Source organism: Cannabis sativa, chromosome 6 (genome assembly GCF_029168945.1).
Source record: "Cannabis sativa cultivar Pink pepper isolate KNU-18-1 chromosome 6, ASM2916894v1, whole genome shotgun sequence".
NCBI lineage: Eukaryota > Viridiplantae > Streptophyta > Magnoliopsida > Rosales > Cannabaceae > Cannabis > Cannabis sativa.
In genome coordinates this window covers 11,964,210-11,987,738 of record NC_083606.1, presented here as the reverse complement: position 1 = coordinate 11,987,738, position 23,529 = coordinate 11,964,210, and the positions used below count along the sequence as shown (strand labels likewise).

General features: G+C 35.3%; 1 protein-coding gene across 1 annotated transcript; it reads left to right on the top strand.

Annotated features, from left to right (window-relative positions):
• Nucleotides 1–979: 979 nt before the first annotated feature.
• LOC115695330 (calmodulin-like protein 5) lies at nt 980–1,591 on the top strand. Its single transcript, XM_030622404.2, has one exon. It carries the CDS (start codon nt 1,103–1,105, stop codon nt 1,574–1,576), a length of 474 nt encoding a protein of 157 aa, XP_030478264.1. The 5' UTR covers nt 980–1,102; the 3' UTR covers nt 1,577–1,591.
• Nucleotides 1,592–23,529: the final 21,938 nt, after the last annotated feature.

The window sequence follows — 23,529 nt, the reverse complement described above, 5'->3', positions numbered from 1 at the left end:
AAACTCCTTTCTACTTTTATGACAAATTGTAATTTTTCTTCTGTTGCTAGAAACTGTAACTACGCGGCCCATAATGTGGCCAAATGGGCGTTTGCCAATAATGTTACGGGCATGGTAGAGATATCTACTATACCTGTTAATATCCTTTGTAATGACCATGAGGTCTAACTTCAATTTTTATTTATAAACGTATTTTTCAAAAAAAAAAAAAAAAAGACGTAGGAACCTCTTCAAATTAACATAAATTATCTTAAAAGTATAGAACAAAATTACACTGAAAAATCTAGACAATGAAGCTATGCTATAACCAGAAAAAGCCCACCCAACTCATTAGCATACTATTGTCCATTATTGATCATAGCACCAAAGAAAGAGTACCCTAACAAATCACTTGTACAGAAATTTCACATATGAGCCCAATTAAGAAAGTCCATGACTTTAGCCTGGAGCACTGAAATACCATCTGCAAAAAAATCAACTCAAGCAACCCAACTTTATTAAAATTATTACATTTAGCATTAGTAAAACATCCAAAAGTGTCACAACCTAAGTAGCAAATCACGCACGTGCGAAGTGGGTGCCCCTGAAAAGTAACATACTATATTAACAAATTCTAGCACAACTCAATCAAGTGGGTGCCCCTAAAATATAATAGTATATCGAAATTTTCTGCACAACTAACAAAAGGAGAATCTCTTTTGTAATAGTATATAGAAATGGGCTAAATCTTGCGTAAAAAAAAGAGAAGTTTATAATAATATACTATTTTTATATTTAATTTACAATAATAACATTACTATGCCATGTCAGCTAAATTTAATATTTTCTATTTTTCAATTATTTTTCTATATTTTTAAAAGTAAATTTTTGATTACTAATAGTGTTGATAAGAAACCAAATAGTTACCTTTATATAAAAAACTTTATTTTTATCATATAACATGAAATATATTTTGCTTACTCTCTAAAAACTTATTTGTATACATCTTAGTAACTAATTAGTTATTTTTAAATTATATTATGGTAGATTATAACTTAAAATACTTTAAGGTGATTGTTGATCTCAAAAATTGATCAACCGACGACGAGGTCGTATAGATCTGATGTTTGCCACATGTAGAAGTAGTATTGCTTCATCAAAAACTTCAATTGATAAATCATTGTTATCTCCCAACAAAGAGAAGAAGATGGTCAACAACAACAAGAAGGATGAGCTTAGAAAAGTATGTGCCACCTTTGATAAGAACAGTAATGGGTTCATAACAAAGCAAGAGCTGACAGAATCTCTGAGGAACATAAGAATCTTCATGACAGAAAAAGAGGTAGAAGAAATGTTGTTAAAATTGGATGCTAAAGGAGATGATTTGATTGACTTTGAAGAGTTTGGTTTGCTTTGTGAGTCCATGACTGGTGGTGGTGGTGAGCAAGGGAAAGATGAAGTGAATGGGAATGAAAGCTTGTTTGAAAATGAAGAGGATTTGAAGGAGGCTTTTGATGTGTTTGATAGAGATAAAGATGGGAGGATTTCTGTTGAGGAGTTAGGTTCTATTTTGTCTTCTTTGCTATCTATTCCCTAATTGATTCATAAAGTAATCTTGATAATTTGACATGAGTTTAAAATTCATGTGTATTTTTAGATCTAATCTTCAGCATAATTGCGATGCTGCAATTTTTTTCATCTAATTTTATTTTAATTTTTTTGTCAAACAATCTGAAAGTTAGACGACCAATTATTTGACTTATTTTAATAAATTTTAGTTCTAGACGTGTCTCCAATAGAAAGATTTTACACAAAATTTTACCAAAATTTAAATTTTATTTCATTGAAAACCGATTTTTAAAACTTGAAAAATCACAAAATTGGTGCAACATAGAGGAGTATGCATTGCATACTCCCTTGCGAGCGCAAGGGAGATGCTGGGCAAGAAAAATGAATGCATGCAGCCTTGTTTGATCGAGAAACCTCGGCGTAGGACTGCTTAGGACAAGGCTTGTTTGAGAAACCTCAGTTACAAGGTTTGTCTGAACCTTGGTCTTGACCGAGATAGCTCCACTCGTCCGCGCTCGTAGGTGTTCCTCAGCTTAGATTTTTATTTTCAAACTATAAAAAATCATAACTAATTCAATAAAAATCTAAATTGAGTTTTGTAAAATTCTAAATTCATGAATTTTTCATCTACTTTCCAGAAAAAATACTCTCAATACGAAAATAAAAATATTTTTTGTCAAAAATTTATAATTCACAAATATTCATCAATTAAGCACATAAACCAACATGAACACATCCAAATCATCAAAATCATCATTTTAAATCTATATTTCATAAAAGTATATCATTACCATGACTCTGATACCAGTTCTTGGAAGTTATTTTACCATGATGTAGAGTAACTAACAAGTATGTTGATTTAACACCTTAAACATGAATTTCCTAAACCAATGAATTAAACACATATAAAGTTATAAAAAACCTTATACTAGTGGCAGTAGAATAATATGGCTCATTCCGCTTAAATCTCTAACTCTTGTTCCTTTCTGTTGCAGAGTAATAACAAGATTCGAGCCTGGATCTCCTTAAGATGTTGGAATTCCTTACAATCTTCCACACTATGATTGAGTACTGACTTGATATGAGTGAAAAATGTACTCTATCACTATGGGCTTTGAATTTAGAGAGAGAAAAAGAGGAGAACTCGAAAATTAAGAGAGGAGCCTCTCTTTTCTATTTTCTAACAGAGTAGACTTATGAAGAGTTGAGTTCTTAGGTTATGAGTCTATCATGTTCTATTTATAGGCTTTCATCCAGGGTTAGGTTTAAATTATATGGAATAAAAAAAGATAAATAAATGGCTAAAAAATACTTAAGTGACTTGCCACTATTGTGGACCTCACTAGTTACAATTTTGCCATTTTATTTCAACAACTTATCTTTTTTTTTTTTTCGTAAATGCCATATTTTAACTTTAAACCTTTTTAAATGTCAAATCTAATTATTTAATAATTAAAATTAATTATCAAATAAAATTGACATTTAGCGTATTTATTAATTAGACCTTACAAAGTCTCTTAATTAATAAATAAACTCTAAAACTTCTTTTCTTCTCAATTAAGCCCATCCTTAGTGAAAATTTACAAATAAGACATAGTCTAATTTATAATTTTGATTTATTAATAAAAACAAATTAACTGAGTCTACAAGCCAATATTATCTCAACTAGTGTGGGAACCATGTGCCTATATAATCAAGCTTCCAATAAGTAAATCTGAAATTTACCAAGTAAATTGTATCTTATTAATTCCTCCTGACTGCACTATAGATTTGGAATTGCATTCTTAATTATATAGAACACCCTATATATTTGAAGATATAGATACGCTATTAATTATCTATTGTTATAATCCAAATAATCAAAGATCCTCTATCGAGGCACGCATTAGCTGACGCGTGTCCCCTATGGCATTGGTTATTACAAAATAACCGATGCCATAGGGTTTATATAACCGTATTTAGCCCTTTTTCTTCCTTACTTTGTCTTCTCCCAAAAAAATAACCAGCAGCCCCTTCACGAAACCCTCGCCCAACCACCGCCTCCCATCCCCAATTTCTTTATTTTTCATCCATTTTCGCCTGTTTTTTTAAATCTTGCATTTTTCATACCCAAAAAGATATCCCCAGAGTTTGATCGTCTTTTATTTTATTTTTCAGGGTAAATCGAGCTTAGAGATGGTGGTTGTGGTGGTTTTAGCTCTGGTCGTCGCTTTTGGTGGAGAAATAGTTGAATCTCAATGTCCATAGTATAAATCTAATCTCTAATAATGTTAGTAATTGGGTCAGATCCTTGTTTAAATTCTTTGTTTTGGTACAAAAATTACACAATTATTTATTTCTCGAATAGTGAAAGAGAGTCACACATTGATAATGTGTAAAAAGATAATAAAATATATACGATGAATGAGTTACTCCTCCTATTGCCAATTGGTTTTGAGATAGAACCTCATTCATCTTATCCTAAATTCTAACATGGTATTAGAGCAAAAACAAATAAAAAAACTCTCTAATAGTAATGACTATCTGACTCCAACAAAAAAAAAAAAAACCGATTGAAGTAGAGCGAAAAAAAGGAGCCACAAAAAATCTAAAAATAATTGATCAAAGAGCCAAAGTTATTAAAAAAGCCACTTGTGATTCGGGGATAGTGAGCAAAAAAAAAAAAAAAAAAAGAGCCACCCATCCAAAAATACCAATCCAAAAAGTAGAGCAAAATGACCACTTGTGATGAGCCAAAAAAAAGCTGCTTATGATTGAGTTGTCCAAGATGGTGAGCAAATAATTAAATAGCTACTATCTTGAGGAAGGATATTAGAGTCTCTCACATTTCTAATGTATGAATCTCATTCATTTTATACTAAATTCTAATTTGAGCTTTGGAATCATTCTAAAAGCTTCGTTAAAACACAAGTTATGAGTGTTTGAAGTTGAGTAGTGAAATTTGGAATTTTCTAGGCAAATTGAGTTATTTGAATGTTGAGCATTTTTGGACTAAGTTTTAACAAGACAAAAATCTGAACTTTTTGGATATAGTTTCAATATATGTAAAGATCACTGTAATTTTTTAAATTTAAATTTCTCTTAGAAACGAAGTTATAAATTTTTTGTTAGAAAATCCTAATAATTAGATTTTTACTTACTGGCGGTTTTAAACTAGTAACTTGGAAACACTATAACTCAAGACTTTAAAATGAAATTTTACATGCAAAATCTCAGTTATTTCCCAATGGTTTTAGCAAAAATGATTCAATATTGAAGTTTTGGTAAGATCCATACCTTTGAATTTAGATGCACATTTGAATAATAAGATATGACTTTTGAATCTGAATATTGAAATATTTAGACGGTTTGTTTTCTTACATCTGAATGTATTTTTTTTTTTTATATTTTTTAACAATATTTTTAATTGTATAATATTAATAAATTTATTAAAGTATATATACTTTTAAAATATTTTCAATTATTAAAATATAAAATATAATTTATTTAAATTTAAAACTAATAATATGTGATAGGATGAACTTATTAGGTTTTTTTTACATTTATAAAAGATGAATATTATCATTTTATTACTATTATATCTATTAAATTCATAAATAAAAAAGTTAGAAAAAAAGACATTCTTATAATTCTATAAGTTTACACATACATTATAGGGGCTTTTTTATTTTTACACTAACAATTTTTTTTTTGTATTTCTACGGAATTCTACATAGAAACACCTATTGCAACTAGCGCTGCAATCTAAATTGCAACAAAAAATCGTATAGAAACCCCTATTGCCACTAGCGCTACAACTATTTTAGAAACCCAAACCGTAAATTTTAAAAAAAAAAAAGTTAAAAAAACAGTAGATAAAGTAATTCCCCTACATTATAATATTAAAAGTCATAATATGTAACAAAAGTAAAAAAGAAAAATTCAAAAAAATAAAAAGTAAAATGTAGAGATGATAATATAAAAGAAAATAAATAAATAAAAAAGAGAAAGATAATAATAATATAGAAGTGTAATAAATAAAAATAGTACTAATTGATTTGAGTTAAGGTGTTGTTTGAGAGATGGATAGGAAAATAATAAAAAGAAATAAAAGAGTAATATACATATGTATTAAAAGAAAGTCATAATATGTAATAAAAGTTAATTTTTTTTTTTTTAAAAAAAAGTAAAACATAGAGATGATATTATAAAAGAAAATAAATAAATAAAAAGAGAAGAATAGTAATAAGATAAAAGTGTGATAAATTAAAAAAAATGCTAACTGAATTGACTTGAGGTGTTTTTTTTTTTTTTTTTTTTTTTGACGATTACAGTTGAATTACACCACTGGAACAGAGCCATTCCAGCTCATTTCTTTGTCTAGCCCCAAAGCCTTCTTTGCTAAAAGATGAGCATGATTATTATATTTCCTGTTAACATGGAGAAGGCTAACATTAGGGAATAAAGACAAAGAATTGCTAATATCCTCCACAACATCCGACAATGCAGAAAGATCTCTCTTGCGCCCATGAATCCGATCAACCAGGAGCTTTGAATCTGTTTTAATGACTGCAATTGGGATTCTGATAAGATAACACCAGTTAAGACTTTCTCTAAGGGCAAGAGCTTCAGCCATCAGTGGAACAAAGTCACCAGCAGCTGGAATAGAAAGACCAGCAACAATCCTTCCACACCAATCTGAAATGACAGCCCCAAAACCAAGTTTTCCTTGAGAGGAACACAAAGCCGCATCTATATTAAGTTGATAATAACCCGGATTGACTTGCTTCGGTTGTTCATGATCATATAAGATTTGAGACGAACTAAGCTTCTTCATACCCATCTGAGCTGCATTATAGTCTGAAAGATAAGAATTAATCCATTCAACAACATCAACAGAAGACATATTGAAGTTTGCAAACAGTTTTTTATTTCTAAAATTCCATATGGCCCAAACAGTGGCCAACAACAGTGTAAGATCGTCTTTGTTTAGATGAGAATAACCAGCAATTAAAAATTCTTTAATGTCAACATGTCTATGAGTTGCATAAAAGTGTTTAAGAGGAGAAGCTTTCCAAATCTTAACAGCACTGGAACAATCTAGCAAGGCATGAGTCACTGATTCAGAAGGACAATGGCAAAGGGAGCAACAGGGACTTGGGAGAGATTTTTTAAGAAAGAGATTAAGGGCAGTAGGAAGAATGTGGTGGTAAGCCCTCCAGGCTAAAGATTTAATCTTAGGAGGAAGATTAAGAGTCCAAAGCGCAGTCCACCATTTTTTAATGAAAGAAAAGTTAGAAGAGGAAGGAGGAAGGGAAACAGTGTGAGCAAGATGATAACCCGTTTTAACCGAGAACATACCTGTGGTGTCCTTATTCCAGATTAGATGATCCTCTTTATTAAGACCACCAATCGGGACTTTAAGGATAGAAGAGACAGTGTGAGAATCAAAATATTGATCAAGCTTAGCACGATTACAATGACCATTTTCATCAATGAAGAAACTTACCCTATCCGAAGGAGGCGGATCAATGGCTATGAACTTAAGAAATCGAGAATCAGGGACCCAGTAGTTTTCCAAAGTTCGGATAGAACATCCATTCCCAACCTTCCACATCAAACCTTGATTAAGAAGATCCCTACCCCAAAGAAGACTGGACCAAGTAAAAGAAGGAGAATGCCCAAGCCTAGCCTCAAGGAAACTAGTATGCTTGAAATACTTGGCTTTGAGGATAGCCGCAAGAAGAGAATTGGGATTAGACAAAACACGCCACGCCTGTTTAGCAATCATGGCCTGGTTATGATGAACTAGAGACCGGAATCCGAGTCCACCAAAGAATTTGGAAGTGCAAAGATTGGTCCAAGCTTTCCAATGGATTTTAGAACCCTTACCCATCGAACCCCACCAAAACTGAGCCATCATCTTTTCAATTTTCTGACAAACTGAAACAGGGAGACGAAAGCAAGACATAGCATAAGAGGGAATTGCCTGGATTACAGCTTTCAGAAGCACCTCTTTACCAGCTTTAGAAAAAAGTTTCTCATTCCAAGCTGAAAGATGAGAACCTATCCTATGAAGAATAAAATCAAAGCTGGATTTTTTGGACCGACCAAAACACTGCGGGACCCCTAAATACTTGCTAATGAAAGGTTTTGCTTCAAGCCCAAGTGTATCAAAGAAGTAAGAAGAGACTGCAGGGGGAGTATTGGGGGAAAAAAGGATAGAAGACTTGGAGTAGTTGACTTTCTGACCAGAAGCAAGATTATAGAGAGTGAGAGCCTCTTTAAGGGAATTACATGAAGCAAAGGAGGCAGTGGTGAAAATGAGGGTGTCATCAGCAAAGAGTAAATGTGAAACAGCAGAGGCAGTTCGAGCAATAGAAATGCCTTTAAATAATCCCAAGTTTTCCTGAACACGTAAAGCAGCAGTTAAACCTTCAGAACAAAGCAAGAACAGATAGGGAGATAAAGGATCACCCTGTCTGATGCCTCTGGAGGGAAAAATGGGATCAGTGATTTGCCCATTGATACTAAACCGTATAGATGTTGAGGACACACACTGAAAAATAAGGTTAATAAAGTGAGGAGGAAACTGGAAGCGTTGAAGGATAGCCGTAAGAAAGCTCCATTCAACACGATCGAACGCTTTCTCCATATCCAGCTTAAGACCAACCCAGCCAATCTTCCCATGCTTACGATGATTTATGGCATGAACAAGTTCCTGAGCAATGTAAATGTTATCAAAGATAATTCGCTCAGAGAGAAACGCACCTTGAGTAGAAGAAATGAGATCCCCTAAGACAAGCTTAAGCCTATTGGCAATGGTTTTAGAAACAATCTTATAAACAGTTGAGCAAAGACTAATAGGCCTGAAGTCTTTAAGGGTTGAGGCATTAGTTTTTTTAGGGATCAAGACAATGAGGGTGTCATTAATGGAGGAAAAATCAGCATTACCATTAAGAATATCCAGAACTACAGTGGTAAGATCAGGACCGATGACAGACCAATTTTTCTGGTAGAAAGCTGGGTTAAGACCATCTAATCCCGGGGCTTTATCTCCAGAAAGTTGGAATAAAGCTTGCTTAACTTCCCCAGCTTCAAACGGAGAATCCAAAAAACTTATTTGTTGCAAGGTCAAAGATTTATCAATGGCTGTAAAGATGAGGTTAGTAGCTGTAGCATCCGAGCTTTGGGACTTAAACAGGTTATCAAAATAGGCACAAACCTCATGACAAATGTCCGAAAAGGAAGTAACCTGCCTCCCATCCTCACACTTGAGTTTTCGAATATTATTAGTCTTTTTCCTAGCAGTGGCTTTATTGTGGAAGTATTTGGTATTCTTATCACCCGCATTAAGCCAATGGATTTTAGATCGTTGTTTCCAAAAAACCTCATGCTTATAGAGAAGGAAATCAAGAGTGGATTGAAGCGTGGAGGCCCGCTTAATGTCCTCCCTATTAAGAGGCAAATTGGAATGAAGAGTATTAAGAGAATTTTCAAGGGTATGAATGCGAGATGATAAACTTTTAAAAGAACCGTTCCAGTCTTTGATGGCAGCAATACAAGATTGCTGTTTAGAGAGGAAAGATCCAAGAGGTGTGGTAGCCGAATGAGAGGGAACTTTGCTCCAACTATCCTTGACCGTATCAAAAAAAGAAGGCTCAGTGAGCCAGAAGTTCTCAAACAAAAATCTTTTATTCCTAGGAGTGTGTAAACTGGCGTCATCCAGAACAATCTTAAGAACTCTATGGTCCGAACCATAGAATCCAAGATGGTAAAGAACAGCCCTAGGGAAATGGGTGAGCCAACTAGAATTGACAATGCCCCAATCCAACCTTTCACAAAGGTGGCCATGCTTCCAGGTGTAAGGATTCCCCACGGGTTGGAGAGGGGTCAAAGAAAATTTATTAATAAAGTTTCTAAAGTTGAACATAGCATATGCAGGAACATTGTGAGGAGAGGATCGATCACTAATGGACAAGTAGTCATTAAAATCGCCAAAAATAAGCCAAGGCAGATTAGGAGCATTATCATAAAGGCGATGTAAAAGAGTCCAAGTGTGAATTTTATCATGCACGTAAGGAGAACCATAAAAACAAGAAACATGAGTTGATATATTATCATTAATAGTTACAATGCAGTCAATATGATTAGGAGAGTAGTTCAAAATATTTACCAGAACATCAGACTTCCAAAATAACAAAAGACCCCCCCTTAAACCCTTCTTAGGGACTTCAAAGACATGGTCAAAAGGTAATCTATTACAAAAGTTTGCCCCACAACCAACAAGACATTTAGACTCCATTATAAAAAGAAAGTTAGGTAAAGTCTTTTTTACAAAAAGGGAGAGGTTACGGAATGCTCGGGGACTCCCCAACCCGCGAGCATTCCAACACGTGAGAATCATTTTTCTGGGCGGGGTTGCTCCGCAACACCCGCCTGTTCAAAAGAAGCATTGATAGCAGATGAGACTTCAGCAATAGTAGGACCGGCACGAGCACGTTTGAGGATGTTTCGCAAGGAGTCCCCAACCACAACAGTTTGAGGAAGAAAAGCAGTTCTTTTGACACCAGCTACAGCTTTACCCTTAGCCTTCTCAGAGAGTCTAGGTAGAGTATTTTCAAAGCTTGCCTCATGAGTGGTATTTTCATGAACCGTAGCAGCAACTTGATGAGTAGTCATAGCAGGCATATCACAAAGGACCCCAATTGGGTTTTCACCAAAGTGGGCACGAGTTTCAGGATTCATAGCAGCTGAATGAGACTGATTATCAGAGGAAAAGGTGACCTGATCCATTCCCAACAATCTAGCATCACTCACATTGCCCAGGGGAGCTGAGACAGAAGACCCAGGCCCATGGTCCTCCGTGGACAGAAATCGATTAACAGCAGCAACCAAAGATTGGTCCACATTAGAGTTAGGATGAGTAAGTTCATCAAGAGGGAAGGAATTAGAGAGATCGAAAGGATTCCTTTTGAAGTTGGTTTTAGGAGGAGCTTTCAAAGGAATTTTATAAGGCAAAGGAGGGGGAGCCGAGTGATCATCACACTTCTTGAGATACCTAATACATTTGGTAAGGGTGTGATCAAACATCCCACAGTGATAGCAGATATTTGGTAGGTTCTCATACTTGAAACTAAGCCATTTTTCCCTATGGATGCTTTTAAAGTCAATAAGAATACCCCTAGGGATAGGCTTAGATATGTCAACCAGGACACGGACACAAAGAAAAAGGCTTGAGACTTTAAAGATGGTGGCCTTATCAACCTCTAAAAAGTCACCAACCTCATTCCCAATCAGCTGGGCAAGTCTGAGAGATTTTTGGCCAAAGGGGATTGCATGGACTTGTATCCAAAAGGGTGAGTAACACAGTTGGTTAGGAAGCAAAGTGTCAAGCCCAGCAGGATTGGCACAAGTGACCAAGCAATGGTCAAAGTGCCATGGTTGGCCCTCAAGAACCCTTCGCATATCTCCTTCACACTCAAATTCCACCATGAACATACTTGATCCATAAGAGGAAAAAGTTAGAGATGCACGGGTAATCCAGGCATTCCTCATAGCCTCCTCAAACCATTCCAGTTTGATGGTACGAGGGGTAAGAACACGAAATACAAGGCAGAAAGATTGAGGAGGAGGGTTATCCCCCCTAAAATCATCCTCAATATCATGAACGATAGCTTCACGATCAGTAAGGTTCAAGATTTCAGTCATGTTAAGAGCCAGAGAATCCATAGGATCAAATAGAAAGAAGAAAAGACTCAGAACAGTGGCAGACAGTTTGAAAGGTAAAAGTTGGCAAAGTAGTGATCTTCTAAGAACCCAGATCCTTAAATAGAGGAAGAGAGAAATATACCTGGAGACAGTTAACTTACTGAGGAAGGTTGAGAAGAGATGCTGAAAACGTCCCTTCCTAAGCCCTACGCCGTAACCATAGCCAGTGCAGGTAATGATCGCCTCCCTACTTGAAGAGCTCGAAACGACGGCACCCATTTATGATATAAACACAAGACAAAAGGGATAATGCATAAAAGACAAGGAAATCCCCTGAAGATAAGATTTCAAACGATCCAAAAGGATCTGGAGCAATAAATGGGAAATCGATTGAGAGAAAGAGCAATAAATGTAATGCAGAGAGAAGAAAAGTCAACTGGCAGTGTAATAAATAAAGAAAGAGAAAGGAGTGAGGAAGAGCAAACGATTAACACAATTAAGCAAAGAAACAGAAAAATATGAAAGAGAAAAGAAAAGATTAAACGACACCACAAAGAGGCGAATCAACAGGATTAGATCCAGAGATTTGCAAGACAATGAGCAGGACTGAACCAGAGAACTTCGGGATGAAACCCGCTAGAAAGTTCCAGAGCTATTATGCATGGTTAACTTGTTTGCACTGTGCATTGGTAAAAAAAACTTGTTTTTCTAATTCTACCCAATGTATTCATGACTTGAGGTGTTGTTTGAGAGATAGATAAGAAAATAATAAAAAGAAATGAAAAAGTATCTCTTCTATATAAAATGTGGTTATATAACAGAATTCTTGGTTTATGAGAAATTATTAGGTGACTTTTTTTTAAATAAAAAAAATAATAAATTATAAGCCTAAGCCATAATTTAAAAGTGATTATCTAACTGTGCATTTTAGGTTTAACGATTTTTTTTAGGGAAAAAAACATGAAAATACAAAAAAGGAAAAAAAATTACAATATTACTATGGGCCGGGCCATTCAACATTTATACAGTCCAAAACTAAAAAATTACAAAAATACCACCTGGTCTATACCTTAAGCCACACGGAATGAACGAAGAAGATGGACATACCTCCATCGTTCAAATCAGCAACACAACCAAAATGAAACCAAAACGAGGGTAATGCAACCATCGATTCCGGCAAAAATTAACTGGAAAAGAAAAACTGCAATGATTTAAACAGAAAATTATGAAAAAAAAAACCAGAAAAACTGGGAAGAAACTGAAATTAAACATTTGATTTTGGTTTTAATCATTCAAAACAACTCCCTCTACAATCGAAAAATCCAGATTCATGCAATGTAAATCTGTACTAAACAGATCTGAAGCTTCCCCTCGAATCCAAAACAATGTATGAAATGAAATTTTTTAAAATACTAAATCTACGTTATATACAGTTGTATTCTGGTTGATTTCTGGTTTACAATGTGCAATTCAGTTTTTTAAAACACAATAACAAGATCTAATTCGAATTAAGGAACGACATGTTACGTATAAGTCCATTTATTATTTTTTTGTGGTTGCCTTATAGTTGCATTAACGTTTTATAATAGTTTATAAATTATGCAGGAATTTCAATTAACGGGTACCAACAAATAGCAATTATACAAAGTAAGATAAATAGCTGCAAATTAGTTTTATAATAGTTGGAAATTGATTTGATTCAAATAAAACTGATGAAAAGCATAGGGATCACAAATAGTAAGAACTGAATTGAAATAACAAAAAGATCAGGAGCTCCCAATCAATCCAAATCAAGTATAACCAATACATATAAGTTATATTCAGTTGCATAATCGTTTTGTTATGATTTCAAAATAAAATCAAGCAACAACTATGTTAATTGGAGTTAAGTACCATGTTTTTTCAAGTTGATTTACAGTTGCATCATCATTTCATAACAGTTTAATTCAATTTTTACAGAAATTTATTTTGGACAGAAGAAAAAGAGAAAACACTTAGACAAATGGTTAGTTTGCGAAATAAATTTAAGGGTTTCTTAAAAGTTTCATTTCACTGTTATTATAGTTTAATAACAGCAATAAAACAAAAAAAATGACAAAAACAGGGTTCGAAACTGGAAATACAAGACTTGAACAGAGGAAAGGAAATAGAAGTAAGTTTCTATTCTATTTCATAAATGTATTTTTTTTGTCATAAAAATCAGTGTCAAAAATGTTCGTCTACAATACTAACATTAGCAATAACAGAATCAAAATAGTTTCAAAATCGTTGCCTTGCGCTAATGATAATTTCAAAATCACAGGTTAAAGAAGACATTCCATTCCTAGTCTTTTGCAATGGACAATTTCATGAGCGAATAAACTATGAAAATTATGAAGCTAGTGGACATTACATTTCAGTCAATTGTAAGTATGAAGAATTACAACGGAAGTTGAAAGAGGTTTTGGAATGCAACCAAGAAAATGCTGTTTTGCAACTGAAATATCAAGTCAAAGAAGGATACCAACCGTTGAGGATAAAGGAAGATCAAAGCTCGCATTTCTACATACAACTAAAACTAAAGGAGCCCGACTTCACAACATACCCATTGTGTGTGAATGTTAGGTTTTATGCCCTAAATAAAACTCCATTTCAATGTAATCTATTTTATTCAACATCAATAAAGAAACAGAAGTATTTTTCATTCATTTGTGTATGTTTTGGTTCACTTTATCAATTGCTTGTCTATTTGATTTATAAATTCATCTTAAACCCTTTTCACATACTTGATCATGTTTATTGTGCTGTCATCACATTGGAAAGTAAACATGACTATGTGAATAAAGTTTCCTAGATTTATCAGACACATGGTTTTATTGATATGATAATCTACAACAAGAGTTTACTTGCATTTGGAGAAATGCTATGTTCTTTCCAGAACATTGGTTAAAGTAAAGCTCAGGTTGGATGCATGGAGTATGCATCGGAAGGGACCGATATTGAACTTTGACTTAGATTTAATTAAATTTACCGTAAAATCTATTCAAGTCAATATCGCCAAGTTGATCCTAGATCAAATGTTCTTAATCCTATTATAATTAGGCTCAATCTTGAAAGGCTATTCGTGTTCTTTGATTTGTTAGTTAAGCCTACTTTTAGGTCAGGGTGATACGTACATTTTGGGAACACGGTAGTGCAATTGAGTGGGAGCGCTAGCATAAACATGGAATCTATAGCTTCTATCTGGCGAATAGTAAGCAAAGGATGATCTCCTTCGAGCTTGACCAAACGAACATAAATGGTGGAGTACTCATTTCACATAAGCTGAAATATCATTTATACGGGGTCAAGTGTTTTAAGGATAAAATACATAGTAGGGCGTTACGGTAATCTAATCCCTTTACAGTGTAGATCATTCATATAGAGGATCATTGATCACATTAGGATTATAACAATGGATAACTAATGATGCGTCTATATGGTGGAACATATAGAGCATTCTATATACTGAGAGTGCAATTCTAAGTTCTATGCGTGGATTCAACGAAGAATTAATAAGTTAGTGAATTTTAGTGCTAAATTCTTGATCTACTTATTGGAAGCTCGGTTATATAGACCCATGGTCCCCGCACTAGTTGAGATAATATTGTTTGTAAGACTCATGTAATTGGTTTTGATTAATCAATTATAATTCTCAAATTAGACTATGTCTATTTGTGAAATTTTCACTAAGTAAGGGCGAAATTGTAAAGAAAGAGTTATTAGGGGCATATTTGTTAATTATGATACTTTGTATGGTTCAATTAATAAATATGATAAATGACAATATTATTTAATAATTATTTATAGTTATGAAATAGTTAGAATTGACATTTTTGAGAAAATCAGATACAAAAGTGTTAAAATTGCAAAATTGCAAAAAGCAAGGCCCAAATCCATCAAGCCATGGCTGGCCACTTTTGTAGGCATTTTAAACTGATATTTTCATTATTTTAATGCCAAATAATTCAAACCTAACCCTAGTGGAATGCTATAAATAGATAATGAAGGCTTCAGGAAAATTAACACTTCTGAATCAGAAAAACCTGAGCCTTCTCTCTCTTCCTTGGCCGCCACTCTCTCTCTCTCTTCTTCCTTCATATTTCGAACTTACCTTAGTGATTAGAGTAGTGCCCACACACAACAAGCAATACCTCAATCATAGTGAGGAAGATCGTGAAGAAAGATCATCAGCAAAGGAGTTTCAGCATCAAGGATTCAGAGAAAGAGATCCAGGTTCAGATCTTGATAATACTCTGCTACAGAAAAGATACAAGGGTTAGAGATCTGAACGGAAGGAGACATTTAATTCCGCTGCAACCAATGTAAGGTTTCTTAAACTTTATATGTGTTTATTTCTTCGTTTTAGAAAGTTCATATTTAGGGTGTTAATAAACATACTTGTGAGTAGATCTAAGATCCTGGTAAAATAAATTCCAACAGTGAATGTCATCAACAACCCACCAACAAGTATCCAAACTATAATAAAACTATAAAAAAACTGAAAACAAATTGAAAAATAGAAACAACTCTACGAACATAAACTACAATGATCTAAAATCAAATTGTTACCCATTGATTACCTAAAAATGAACAAGAAACAACCAAACCAAATAATATTCCCAAAAAACAACACACAGAAACGGATTACACTATTAAAAAACTATGAAAAAACTAAAACAAAATGAGAAGAAACATTAAAACGAAATTGAAATTACAAAATATTTAAAAAACTAGAAAACACAAACAGAACAAAAAAGACAACAAAATGCAACAAAATTAAGACTAAACAAACTAAAATGCAAAACCCAACAAAAGAACAAAAATATAATTGATCAAGACAAATGAAGCTCTAAAAATCCAAACAAAACCAAACGAAATGCTAAAATAGAAAACCTAGAATAGCACAAACCAAATACACAAAACCGAGAAAAATGCAAAATACAACAAAATCTAGAAAAAGGGGAAAACTAAAAAGAAACGGTAAACAAACCTCAGTTCGAAGACCACCACCAATATTATCGTTTTTTTCAGCAACATCTTGAGCCATTTTTTCTTGGGCACCCACCTTCGATTTCTTCTTAGGAGGAGCTCGACCACACTTAGATAATGGAGGAGCAAAATCAGAGTCATCCTCCTCCATAACAAGTCGTTTACCCTTGTTCTTATTAGCTAAGGATTTCAAACCCATTTTAGAGCTTTTCTTTTGAACGGGGGAAGGAGATGATGAAGAACAGGTAATAGCCATATATATACAGATTGAGAAAGAAATAGAAAGAGGGAAAACGGTTAGGTTATTGGGATTTTTAAAAAAAAATTGAAGAGCACAAAGAGGAGGGAAAATGGTGGGATCATGGAGAGGGAATATTCAGCAATGGAGGTTACTAAATTTTTTAAAAAAAAAAACTGAAAAGAAATGGAAAATAAAAGGAGAAAGAAGAAAAAAAGAAAGGGAAATGATGGATGGTTGATTGATAAGGGTCATAAGTCAAGCATGTATACTCATGCATGGAATGAGTGTGCATGTGGTAAAATAGTAATAAAATAAAAAAGAAGAGTAAAAAAGTTGATATAGCCGTGTAGGGGTATTAGTGTAATAAAGATTGTATTTTGTATTTTTAATGTAAAAATTTCTTTTTTTTAAACGTTATAATTTTTTTTTTCAAGAAAATATAAGGAACATTAACGTGAAGCGTTAACCATCCCTTTCTCTATATTGATACCATTTTTTCTAAATGACCTAAAGTTACAGAACCTCACTCTCAATCCCAGTCCCAAACGAGTATGATTTTTTTTTTTTTTTGGATCTGAACCCATTTGTAGAAATTCTAATGGCATACCATCTCCTACTCTATATTTCTACATTTCACAACAGATCTTTTCCATATTTTCAATCGCAGAGTCTCACTTTCAATCCCAATCCAAAAAAGGAAACCCAAACCCCAATCTCAATGACAAAAAACCATTAGTCTTCATCGTCCATTTTTCAAACGGCAATGGTCGGTGCCAAAATTCATCCTTACCACCAGCAATGGCCGCAAGCAGCCCCGCCGTCTCCTCCAACCACCGCTGGTACAACTCCTTCCCCCATCCTTGTGGAAATCCCTAATCAATCTACTACTGATAAGGTTAGTATTCTCTTTTGTTTGATGCGTTTCACTGAAATTTGGCTTTAAAATATCCCAATTCAAGAAAATCACGACCAAACTCAGTAAAGAAAATCACGATCGGGTTCGACTCATGCAAAACCCTCTTCTTCCCAAATGGACAATGACCACGGCTTGGAGACCACCAACGATGGCGAGTTTGGGGGTAGCGATAACAACGACCACCACCATCCGCATCAGCAAATAGAGGAGCAGAATTACACTCCCAATCCGATGCATAGGAAGAACAAGTTGTTTCCTGCATTGATGATGATGATGGGTCAATTAAGTTTATCTTTTAAGACATGATTTAAACTTCTATACATTTTTTTAATATATTTGTATATTAAAATGGACTTCTTGTTTTTTTCAGACCCAAAACCAATTATGTTTTTTTTTACAGCCTTTGCTCATGCCTGTGGCTGTGGCTCCGATCGTTTACTTCCATATTTTAAATAGAGAGAGAGAGAGAGAGAGAGAGAGAGAGAGAGAGAGAGAGAGAGAGAGAGAGAGAGAGAGAGAGAGAGAGAGAGAGAGAGAGAGAGAGAGAGAGAGAGAGAGAGAGAGAGAGAGAGAGAGAGAGAGAGAGAGAGAGAGAGAGAGTGCGCTTTAAGAAAAAGATTCTGTTTTTAAGTTTACACGATTTTTATTGTTAAATTCATTAACATGATCATCAACGTTATACTACATCGAGATTACGAGAAATAGAACGTTTATTAATCTCATCTTTATATCTTTTAATTATTATTATCTTATAAATATTTATTGCTTGCATTTGATTTGATCAGTTTTTTTTTTCAAGGCTATCATTGATTGTGTTATTAGAAAGATCATCGGCTAATTTGTGTATAATTTTTTTTGAATTATAATTGGTTATGGAAGCAGTGATTAATGTTGACAGGTACTACTCTTTCATCATCAGTTGAGTACAACAAGAACAACAATAACAAGAAGCAAGTGATGATCAAAAGAACAACCCTAAGAAAGAACAGCCGAATTTCTTCTGGCTATTATAACAATAAACCATCTGAAAACATTGCTCCGGCAACGGTCAACGTTTCTGGCATCATCCAACACCTTCCTTCTATTTACTTTTTTAATTATGTTAATAATAATAATAACCCATATCATCAACGACAACAAAACCCACCTTTGCTTCCTCTACCAATTCTTCCCTTATCTTCTTCATCATCGCTAATAAACAGAGGCCTCTCATGCCCTCTTCTTCCTCCTCCAACAAATACCAGAAAGACAAACAGAGACCATCCCCTCACACCGAAGAAATCCAAATCAAAACCAACATCAGCCAAAGTTTCCAGCTTGATGATGAAATCATCATCCCAATCTATGGTAATTGCTTCAACCAACAGGTTAGGACCTCACCAAATGACCTTCCTAAGGCTTTAACCATATTAGAAAATTTAGGCCAATTACTTAAGCCCATTTACCTATTGGGCTGCCCTATCTCTTGTACATATATATACATCTCTTTCTGTACAACAATTAGAGCATGCAAATATTCAAAGTCATTTTCAGACTTTCTCTTTCTCATTCGAACAGAGGGTTTCCCTCTCAAATAAAACTAATATGGTATCAGTGATATACTAAGTTCATCCCTACAAAACCCTAGCCGTCCTCCTCATTCTTCTTCTCTCTTCCATGGCTCCAAGAACCAGACACTCTACCGTCGCCGCCGCCTCCGTCAATGAGTCTCCTTCTTTTCCGCTGCCATCTCCGACCGTCGCCAATGGCGAAGCTCCGTCCTCCACTGCTGTTCATGACGATGCTCCATTCCTTGCTAACTCCATCTCTGAGAACATCAATGCCGAACCTTCCATGTTTGCTCCTTCCACCACCACCGTCCTCGGCTCCATTCCAGACGGCGTTCCAAGTTCTGGACCGAATGAACCAGCACCGGCATCTCCAGCTCCGCTCCGGCGTCGACCTCAACATCAACCATGCTTCCGCCTTTCTCATCTTCCACTCCGATCTTGACTCTGACGGCTCTAACCTTTAATCTCTCCGGCACCACGACAGATCCATCCATACCGTTCTCTTTTCCACATGTCCAACACTCCTCTCCGTTTAATATCGGTAATAATCCCTTTCTTGGACATCAAAGCCATATGGCTTTAGCTGATAATTCTGGTTTCATTGCTAATCAAGGCCTATCTCGCGCCTTTTACGATCGACCTTCTCAAGATGATCGTTATCACTTGGGAACTGGAGATCAACCAAATATCATTTCCTCGTTTCTATTGACTGGTCAAGATAATTTTCAGTCTTGGAAACGAGCGGCTTCGATTAATATCGCTGCCAAAAATAAAACCCCCTTCATCGATGGCACCTTACCCCGTCCACCATTAAATGATCCTTCTCTATCTGCTTGGGATCGATGCAACAACACCGTGATGTCATGGATCCTTCAATCCGTGTCTCGGGAAATCGGTGCAAGCATCTTGTTCAAAACTACTGCTCGCGAGATGTGGACCAATCTCCATGATCGGTTTAATCAAAGTAATGGCCCACGCATTCTCCAACTTAAGACCTCTGTTAACAATGTTAAATAAGGCGATAACTCGGTCACCACATACTTCACTCAGTTACAAGCCCTATGGGATGAACTCAACGAGTATCAACCAAATACTCCTTGCACTTGTGGCTGCACTTGTGGTGCCATGCAAAAAGTTCAAGACTACTACGCTAGAGAACAGATCCTTCAGTTCTTGATCGGTCTCAATGAATCTTATTGGGGAATACGGGCCCAAATCATCCTCTTTGATCCGCTTCCACCATTATCAAAGGTTTTCTCCATGATTGTTCAACAAGAACGTCAACGTTGTCTTGGAAATACCGGCATTGTTGCTGCTGCCCCCACCAAACCAAAACCGAATCAGCCTTCTCGGAACAAGAAACCTCGCCCTACATGTTCCAATTGTCTTAAACCAGGACATTTGGTTGAGAAGTGCTATTTTCTTCATGGTTTCCCCCCTGGATATGGTGATAAAAAGAAAAATACTACTACTGCTCGGGCAAACCAAGTCTCGGCCAGTCCTGAAACCCCTACTGCCGGCTCTTCTCAACTTCAACTCAGCCAGCTATTAATTTCTCTACTCAGTCAACGAATCCAAAGCGCTCCATCCACCAGTGACAATCTTCCTGTGGTTTCAAACGTCTTTGGTAATGATAAACTTTTTCCCTTGTTTTTATGGATTGTAGATAGTGGAGCTACGCATCATATTTGTCATTCTCTTCATTGTTTTACTTCTTTACATACTAACCCTGTTGCTTATATTCTTACTTTACCAAATGGCCATCAGATGAACATCAACAAATGTGGAACCGTAAAACTATCTGATAAACTAATAATTCATGATGTTTTATATATTCCAGAATTTAAATTCAATTTATTTTCTGTTAATTCTTATCTTGAACATTGTCATAACAAATTCATATTCACTTTTACTCAATGTTTGATTCAGGATCCCTCCCTGACTTCTACGATTGGGATAGCTAGGAAAGTTGGCCAATTGTTTTTCTTTGAACAAGAGCGGCGTTTTCTCACTTCCAATATTTCTATCTTTGCAAACTCTTCTTGTACTTTGAAGGACCCTTGGCATCTTCGCCTCGGCCATCCTTCTATGAACATTACTAGTATACTATATAAAAGTTTGTAATTTTGTGAAAAACCGTTGGATTATATGTGCTCTATATGTCATTTTGCTAAACAGAAACGACCTCCTTTTGTTTCTAACAATAATATTGCCAATGCTGCTTTTGATTTAATTCACCTTGATATATGGGGACCTTTTCATATCATTAGCATTGAAGGTTATCGATATTTCTTAACTATTGTTGATGATTTTTCTCGTTATACTTGGGTTTACATGCTAAACTCTAAATCTGATGTCTCTTTTATTATTCCACAATTTTTTTCGCTTATTGCAACACAATTTTCAGTTCCCATCAAAGCAGTGCGTTGTGACAATGCTAAAGAACTGAATATGACAAGCTTTTACAGTAGCAAAGGCACCGTCAAATACAACTCTTGCGTTGGTCGTCCTCAACAAAATTCTGTTGTTGAGCGTAAACATCAACACATACTAAATATTGGAAGAGCTTTATTATTTCAATCTCATTTATCTTTACCTTATTGGAGTTATGTCATAAATACTGCTGTTTATCTCATAAATCGAACTCCCTCTATATTACTTAACAAAAAGACTTCATTTTGAAATTCTCTATAAGAAAGCTCCTACTTATGAACATCTTAAAGTTTTTGGATGTCTTGCCTTTGCCTCAACCTTAGAAACCAAACGACATAAACTTGATCCAAGATCTCGCCCTTATGTCTTTATTGGTTATCCTCCTGGTATGAAAGCTTATACTCTCTTAAACATAGAAACTCAAGAGATCATTCACTCTAGAGATGTTTATTTTCATGAAGATATTTTTCCACTATCTGACACTAACTCTCCAAATTCCATAAATCAATTACTCTCACATTCTTTACTGCCCTCTATAGGACTACCTCAACATCATTCTGAGGAGCATGAATCTGTTCCCGACTATGATGCCACTCCCTCTCACACAATGGACATTCCTCAAAGTGTGCCTGACATCAACACACATATCCAACCTCCCGATGAAGTTCCATCCACACCCAGGAAATCAATAATTACTCCTCCTGTCACTTCAAAAATAGGAAGAACATTATCTAAACCTAAACGTCTTTCAGATTACATTTGCAATACCACTGCCACTATGTCCACTGCTTATCCTATTAACAAATATTTGTCTTATAATAGGTTAACACAACACTTCCGTACCGCCATCCTTGCCGCCCACTCCATTGCTGAACCAACCAGCTACAAAATGGCAGCTAAAGACCCAAAATGGCAAAAAGCTATGGACACTGAAACTGATGCTCTTGAAGCCAACGATACATGGATCGTTGTTACCCTTCCTGATGGACATCATGCCATTGGTTGCAAATGGGTATACAGAATCAAATACAATGCTGATGGTACTGTTGAAAGACTCAAAACTTGCTTAGTAGCCAAAGGCTACAACCAACAAGAAGGTATTGATTACTTTCACACCTTTGCTCCCGTTGCAAAGTTCAATACATTAAAATTACTGCTTCCTATTGCAGCCATTAACAATTGGTCTTTGTACCAACTTGATATCAATAACGCCTTTTTACATGGCGATTTACATGAAACTGTTTACATGACACTCCCAAAGGGATATAAACCAAAAGGAGACATCCCTCCAAATGCTGTTTGTAAGCTAAACAAAAGTCTTTATGGCTTGAAACAAGCCTCTAGACAATGGTTTACCAAACTTAGCAATTATCTTTTATCTACTGGATTTACTCAATCCCTTTCAGATCCCACATTATTCATTAAAAATCACAAAGACACTTTTCTTGCTCTTTTAATATATGTGGATGATATAGTAGTTACCTCAAATGATGACAATGTTGTTCTTTCCTTTAAACAGCAACTAAACTCTGTGCTTCAACTTAAGGATCTTGGCCCTTTGAGATTTTTTTTCGGCTTGGAAATTGGTCGATCTTCCTCTGGGATTTCTGTATCCCAAAGACCATTCACCCTACAACTTTTAACTGACACAGGTTATTTAGGAGCTACCCCTGCTTCCACCCCAATGGAACCCAATGTTCGGCTCTCATCCGATATTGGGGAACCATTAGAAAACCCAAAAACCTATCGCAGCATCATAGGTAAACTCATTTATCTAACCATTACTCGCCCTGATATCTCTTTTGCTGTAAACAAACTAAGTCAATTTTTATCTAATCCGCGAGTTCCTCATCTTGATGCAGCTCATAGAATTTTACGATATCTCAAAGGCACTTCTGGCCAAGGGCTTTTTTTAAATCTGCCTCTTCTGTAAAATTGTTTGCTTATGCTGAAACTAACATGTCCAATTCATATTTTCATCTTATGATTTTTTCAGATGCTGATTGGGCCTCCTGCAGTGACACTCGAAGGTCCACTTCTGGCTATTGTGTCTTCCTTGGCGATTCCCTAATCTCTTGGAAATCAAAAAAGCAGTCCACCGTCTCTCGTTCTTCCGCTGAAGCAGAATATCAGGCAATGGC

Excerpts from the sequence above, each read along its gene's own strand:
- LOC115695330 (XM_030622404.2), top strand. The coding sequence starts at position 1,103 with ATGTTTGCCACATGTAGAAGTAGTATTGCTTCATCAAAAACTTCAATT.